This window comes from Girardinichthys multiradiatus, chromosome 4, assembly GCF_021462225.1.
Source record: "Girardinichthys multiradiatus isolate DD_20200921_A chromosome 4, DD_fGirMul_XY1, whole genome shotgun sequence".
Taxonomy (NCBI): Eukaryota; Metazoa; Chordata; class Actinopteri; order Cyprinodontiformes; family Goodeidae; genus Girardinichthys; species Girardinichthys multiradiatus.
This window is the reverse complement of record NC_061797.1, coordinates 36,546,239-36,553,433: the sequence shown is the minus strand read 5'-3', so window position 1 is coordinate 36,553,433 and position 7,195 is coordinate 36,546,239. Positions and strand designations below refer to the sequence as shown.

At 44.1% G+C, this 7,195-nt stretch overlaps 1 protein-coding gene across 1 annotated transcript; it reads right to left on the bottom strand.

The window, feature by feature from the left end:
* Positions 1 to 103: 103 nt before the first annotated feature.
* On the bottom strand, positions 104 to 3,445 carry acta1b (actin alpha 1, skeletal muscle b). Its single transcript, XM_047364051.1, has 7 exons — positions 3,290 to 3,445; positions 2,386 to 2,522; positions 1,735 to 2,059; positions 1,319 to 1,480; positions 984 to 1,175; positions 716 to 897; positions 104 to 584 (listed from the first exon to the last, which is right to left on the bottom strand). Exons 2-7 carry the CDS (start codon positions 2,512 to 2,514, stop codon positions 441 to 443), a joined length of 1,134 nt encoding a protein of 377 aa, XP_047220007.1. The 5' UTR covers positions 2,515 to 2,522; positions 3,290 to 3,445; the 3' UTR covers positions 104 to 440.
* Between the last annotated feature and the right edge of the window lie 3,750 nt (positions 3,446 to 7,195).

The following is a 7,195-nucleotide window of genomic DNA, read 5'->3' as shown; positions in this document are numbered from 1 at the left end:
GAGATGCTAATTTATTTTGACGATATTTGTGAAGATCTTGTTTAAGATGCTTCCACAGTTTTCCACCCTCCCTTTAAGAGAAAACCAAGGTCAGGGGCAAAAATACCAAATAATGGACTTTAATAAATTATCAATAGGTATATACACTTACATTCACATGTGTTGGGTAACATGTAGTTGTTATTTTTTTTATTAAAGTTTTTCGGTGTATGCATGGTTCAGTGGTTGATTTCACATCCTTTCTCCGTGCAACACAGACAACAAACAGCTTTGAAATATGCAGATTTTAAAACAATATAAATTGCATATGGATGTCAACTGCGCAGACAAACAGTCCATTGACAGTAGAGTGTTGCTGTGCCGCAAAGCTCTTCTCTCCGCCTTGCCCGTTCTCCAGGTGGCTGATGGTGATGAAGAAGCTGGTAAAGAAGATGGAGGATTTAGAAGCACTTCCTGTGGACAATGCTGGGGCCGGCCTCGTCGTACTCCTGCTTGGAGATCCACATCTGCTGGAAGGTGGACAGGGAAGCCAGGATGGAGCCACCGATCCAGACGGAGTACTTCCTCTCGGGAGGAGCAATGATCTAGGGAGAAGAAGCAGGCAGGTGTTTAGTAAAGAGTCGATGAGCTGGGATTAAATGAAGAACATTGTGCGTAATTGCGCAATTCCTGTGCGTAAAAGGTTTTAATCTTGTTTGCTGATAAGATGGTTTACCTTGATCTTCATTGTGCTGGGGGCCAGGGCAGTGATCTCCTTCTGCATACGGTCAGCAATACCAGGGTACATGGTGGTACCGCCGGAGAGCACGTTGTTGGCGTACAGATCCTTACGGATGTCAATGTCGCACTTCATGATGCTGTTGTAGGCAGTCTCATGAATACCAGCAGACTCCATTCCTGGCCAGATGAGAGTACAAGTGTTAGGAGGACTTGTGTGAACTGATGGTCGCAATTTTAGGACAAATCATCAATATTTTAAGTACCGATGAAGGAAGGCTGGAAGAGGGTCTCGGGGCAACGGAACCTCTCGTTACCGATGGTGATGACCTGACCGTCGGGAAGCTCGTAGCTCTTCTCCAGGGAGGAGGAGGAGGCAGCGGTGGCCATCTCGTTCTCGAAGTCCAGGGCCACGTAGCACAGCTTCTCCTTGATGTCGCGCACGATCTCACGCTCAGCTGTAGGTGGGCAGATTGATGAGTTATTACAGAGCAAAGGAGCGAGAAGATGTGTGAGCCAGGTAATATGCAAATCTTTACTTTTACAGACCAGATTTCAGGTCGAATATAATAAAAGTTAATTTTGTAACGATTATGCTTACCTGTGGTCACGAAAGAGTAGCCACGCTCAGTCAGGATCTTCATCAGGTAGTCGGTCAGATCGCGACCAGCCAGGTCCAGACGCATGATGGCGTGGGGCAAGGCATAACCCTCATAGACTGGGACGTTGTGGGTCACACCATCACCAGCATCCAGCACAATACCTGCGAAGAGGCAAGAGGGTGGGTTTAGTTAAGTCCGAGTGGTCCTAAATAAATCTTAAGAATGATTAAACATAATGTGTCAGGCTACAACTAAAGTAGGTGTGCAAATACTCAAAGAAATGGTGCGCGTAAAATATGTGCGTAATATTGTCCATTTTTTTCAAATACTCAAATAAATTATATGTGATGCTGTGGCTGAGCTGTGTATCTGCATGTTTGTGAGGAGGTAATCTCTTTGTAGTTGTAGTTCTCACCAGTGGTACGGCCGGAAGCGTACAGGGACAGCACAGCCTGGATGGCCACATACATGGCGGGGACGTTGAAGGTCTCAAACATGATCTGGGTCATCTTCTCCCTGTTGGCCTTGGGGTTCAGGGGGGCCTCAGTGAGCAGAGTTGGGTGCTCCTCGGGGGCCACTCTCAGCTCGTTGTAAAAGGTGTGATGCCAAATCTTCTCCATGTCGTCCCAGTTGGTGATGATGCCGTGCTCAATGGGGTACTTCAGAGTCAGGATACCCCTCTTGCTCTGGGCCTCGTCGCCGACGTAGGAGTCCTTCTGACCCATACCGACCATGACACCCTGGAGGAGGGGAAAGAAGAGGAAAAGAGAAATTTATCCATGGGTGTGGATACAGAGGATTGACCTTTGTGAGGCCATACTGGTCACACATAGTGATCATTGCGTAAATGTGCCAAAGAACGGCATGCGTCACATAGGCAGCACCTGTCACAAATTTAGTCTCAACGAGGCAGAGCCACAGTTACGTGACTCACTCTAAGAAATTAAAGATGATGCTTTAATTATTCCAGTAGGACACATCTGTCCTAATTATACAAAGCATTAAATAAAATGCTATTAGTTTTCATTAAAGTCTAACAATTTTAAGGTATTTCTTAGTTGGTTACCTGGTGACGGGGGCGGCCGACGATGGAAGGGAACACGGCCCTGGGGGCATCGTCTCCGGCAAAGCCAGCCTTCACCAGGCCGGAGCCGTTGTCGCACACGAGGGCGGTAGTCTCTTCGTCGTCACACATGTTGTCTTCTGTCACAGAAAGATGAGATAAACAGAAAGATGTGAGCGCACAAAATCACCTCAGCATGTGGTAAAAAAATAATTACATTACGTGCAAAACCTTTAGGGAGCCGGAGGTTTTCTTCCAGAATATAGCAACCACATTAATTTGACAGTTTAAGTATTAAAGATAACTTCACAATTTGCAGGAATTGGGAGCATGATCCAGACATCGTGTTATATGCGTATGTGCCAAACCATTACTCATATATTATACTCTTTAATTTAAGTCCTTCATATGAAACTGACTGCAGATTTCCTAAAATAAAATGGACTTTGGTTGGACTTAATAAACAAACCCTGAATAGAAAATTTGAGTAGACTACAGGCGAAAATGTTGATGTTAGACGTCCCATTATATCACTGTACATAATTTTTGGCTGGTAATGTTACTTTTAAAATCCTAAATCAAAATGTGGCTAGAAGCCTTGTCTCTTTCCTCAAAGATTGAGGAAATAGGTAAGGCTGAGAATAAACTTGTATCTAGTCAACCCCACTTAATGTTTACGGTTGGTTTGACTTCATTTCTAAGACTGTAACTATTCTCCCTCATCCTGTGTATTTTACAAACTGTCCCATATCCTCCGTCAGCTCTATCTGATCCTAGGCTCTGCTTACCCGGCCTTTTCCCCACATCTTTGCAGGATGCTTCACCGGTTCTCTAACTAAGGCCCACAATCTGCTGCTCCAAACAGGATGACAGGCTTACTAAACGGCGGGTCCTCCAGGGGTCTTACCTTAGGTGTTTGTCTGCGGCTCGGAGAGAACGACCCAACCAGTGCTGCTGCTGAACCAGCTGGAGTTCTGGCCGCTGCCCGTCCATCTTTTATACCCACCTTCCACCATTCACAAAGCTCAGCACTGGCCCCCATCCCAGCCCTCGGCCATATTAGGATGCTCCCAGGCTCAGGCAGCAGGAGTGGGTGGGTGGGGTAGGTGGGGGTGGGTGCTCCATCCACCAGACTCTCATTGATGGGGATCGGGAGTGACGCTGTGCGCCCCCAGCGAGCAGAGTGTGCGCTCCATGTATGGACCTGTCGCTTTGACCTCCCTTCAAGCCCCGCAGACCCACCTAGACGGCCGTATAAGGAGCCGCCGCGGGCCACCGGGGGTTTCTAGGGGAGACGCCAGTTGCTGCCAAGCAGGGTTATAGATTTGCTGCTAGTAGGCCTCATCCAGCCTTAAAATGGGAAAATGCTTCCCCCATGTGAACAGATTTAGGCCGCAGAGATCAGAGCCTGGGCCCAGGTCATGCAGGGATGGTTCCAGAAATTATTCAATGGTGGTGGTTGATAAGATCATAGACATTATTTAGGTGAAAACCTTTAAGCAAGTGTAAAAGCAGCTGCATTAGTTTAATCATGAAATTCAATATAATCATTATCAGCAGAATGCAACTAATTGCATAAGTGCAGCGATCTCACTACCTCTATTTTATAAGACTTGGTCTATTGTGGCACAATTTAAGCCCTCTCAATCAGATGCTTTTATAAATGGGCAAATTCAGTGCACTTAATGTAGACTTTGCACAGATTTCCTCCTGCAAAACAAAACACACATCCCACCAGTGTGCACTTACTTCTTTAAACTAATTTAAATTGTTTTTTTGCAGAGCACATGGCTCCATACTCATACAGCTTGGTCTGAGTTGGAACAGCCACTAGCTGAAACCTTATCCACATGGAGGGCCTATACTCTGCTCTGTCACTGCAGCAGCAGTTGGAATAATTATAACTCTGCTGGAGCTGGTGGTGGTGGAGCTGGTGCATATGCGTGTGTATGTGTATGTGTGAGAGAGAGACAAATGTGGAGACTGTGTACATGTGTGCGCATGCTTGTTTGTGTGTTTTGCAGCATGAGGGGAGAAGGAGGTGCAAAGATGGTTCTGTATTCAAAGGAAGGGAGGTGTGGCAGAGGAGCATGGAAAGGTGGTGTAGAGGGTGTACCCTGCCTCTCGCCCATAGGCTGCTGGAGATAGGCACCAGCTCCCCTGTGACCCACTATGGAATAAGCGGTAGAAAATGACTGACTGACTTTTGCTTCGTTTTTTAGGTGGTTGACTAACCCACAAAATAAACAACTGTTAAAAAAGATAAATGTTAACTTTTTATAACCCAGATTCTATTTACAGATTCATAGTAAAGCCCCAACATGAATGGAAAATGGTTGACACATTCACTTCTTGAATGAGAAGATCACTAGCTCATGTAAAAAGACAAAAAAATGAATTAAAACAACCTGGCACTAAACCTAATAACAGGCTGACACCCCCTCGCAGGAACAACTACCATAAAACATCCATGATCACTGGAAATCAATCTTTTACATCACTGTGAATGAATTTTGACCCACTCTTCCATAGATAATTGATATTCAGCTGCACTGGGGGGTTTCCAAACATCAACAACCTGTTTAAGGTAATGCAAAGCATTTCCATTCGATTTAAGTCTTTACTTTGACTAGACCAGTGAAAAACCTCCATTTTCTTTTTTATCACTCAGAGTTGTACATGCTTGTGTGTGTCACATCATTGTTCTACTGCATCTCAAGTGCACTTAAGCTCAAATTCATTCATGGTTTCATCAATTGTGGCAAGTTGTCTGAGTCATGACTCACTCAGCAAAGCAGCTCCAAAGAATCACACTACCACCACCATTAATAAGGGTAGCAATGCCGTAGTCTAGTCTGAAATGCTGTTACGTTCACATCAAATGTAACAAGGACAGACACCTTCCAAAAGGTTTCACTGTTGTCTCATCAACCCACAAAACATTTTGAGGATTATCAAGATAATTTTGGGTGTATAAGTCTCTTTCCTATTTTTGAATAACAAATGTTGTCCTTAAGGTCATTGTTCTGCAGTTCTTAAAAGTTTTAATGCTGTCAGTGTTCCTTAGAGTAATTTTGGTTGGCCGGCTGCTCTAGTAAGGTTTTGCCACTGTTCCATGGTTTCTCCAATTGTGAATTTTTATTAATATGCCTTTCCTTAATCAGGAAGTACCATTGAGATACAAAATCTCTTTTAGAAGGGTTTGTGGCATTGGTGCATATCCCATGTATAGAGAAACTTTGGCCCTCGACGCAGTTGTCCCCTGGTTTGAGCCACAGAGACCTGTGCTGCATGTCTTCCCCCCATTTCCTGTCTGCCTACTTTCAAAGAAAGACAAAAAATTAAACCACAAGTCCGCCGAACAAATCTTTAGAAAAAAAAAACAGCCTAGACAGCAGCAACCCAAATCAGATCCATCTAAACAAATCTATAATACATAATAAATAGAACTATATAACATGGTGAAAGGACTTTGCAACCCTTTTCAAAGTGAAAGATTTCAGTGGCTGTTTCTCTTCTGTTGTATGATGTGTTGCTTTTAAGATCTTTTAGCCTACTTCATGCTATATAACATGTTCTGTTTAAATCCTACAGGTCTGTCAGTAATGAGGCCTGTGTGCAGCTAGTGAAATGAACTAAGTCTTTAAAACATGTGATTGATCACAGTCAATTCATAATTTAACAAGGGCAGGGATAACGTTTAAAATTAAACTAGTTTGCCAGGTAATCCTGGTCTGAAGTCAAAACTTGTTTGATAAAATTTAAATGTGACAAAGAAGCAAAAACAGAAGAAATCTTTAAGGGAGCTTATACTTTTTCACAGTACTGTATGTGTGAGCAGAAAGAGGTCATAAAATCTCAGAATATTGGGGGACGAATGCTAAATCGCTGAGGCCTCCTTTGGACCACATGGAGAAGGGAATGTGTGTTTGTGTGGGGGGGTGGGAGCTCTGAGAGGCTGCAGAGCAGAGCTACTTTTATGCACTTGTTGTGAGACATTCTGAACACGAGGGCCAGCGAAATGCCTAAAATGTAAAGGGGCAGGCAGTTATCGGGGAAGGAGGCACGGTCAAGGGAGGGGGGAGGTCAGAGAGGCCGTGGTGGGGGGGGGGGGGGGGGGGGGGGGGGTGTGGAGAAAGAAGAAGGTGGACAAGTGTGTGCAGCAGGTGTTCAGCAGAGAGCTTGAGTTCAGTTTGCTGCTTGGCAGCTGAGCAGCAGAGACCAGCAGATTTAAGCCGATTTAAGCAGGACGATGGAAGGAGGTTTCAGGGAATGGTGATGCAAAGTGATTTTTCTTGATGGGAGCTTGTAAATGTATGTTCAGTTACAAACTATATTGTTCATATTCTCACAGATTTAACTCGTCTAAAAGTCTTAGGAGGGACTCCAAAGAGCCCGAAGGTGGAGCATGTCAGGAGAGAGTAAGATTAGGAAGCGTAAACCAGTTCTTTTGCTGTACAAGAGTGTCCTATCTCTTACAGTATAGTAGCCACAGTGGACTCTTCTGTTTTTATGTTTTAAGAGAATTTAATTTTTTGAGACTTAAATCTTTTGTTGTCTTCGTTTTTTTGCAGAGAAAGTGACTTGGATAGCAAAATCTTCACAAATTTGCATGAATGCCTGCTATTTATTCAATCGGCTCCCCCTAATTTCTGCACAACTCCGCTTTCATTTTCTGAATTTAGATTCAGAAACATCACATAAACAGTACACGTGTTTGATGACCTCATTGATATATACAGACCATGTTTATGTTGTACAAACCACAGGTGTACAAACTGATAAGAAATCTCTGATTTGTAGACATGAAGTG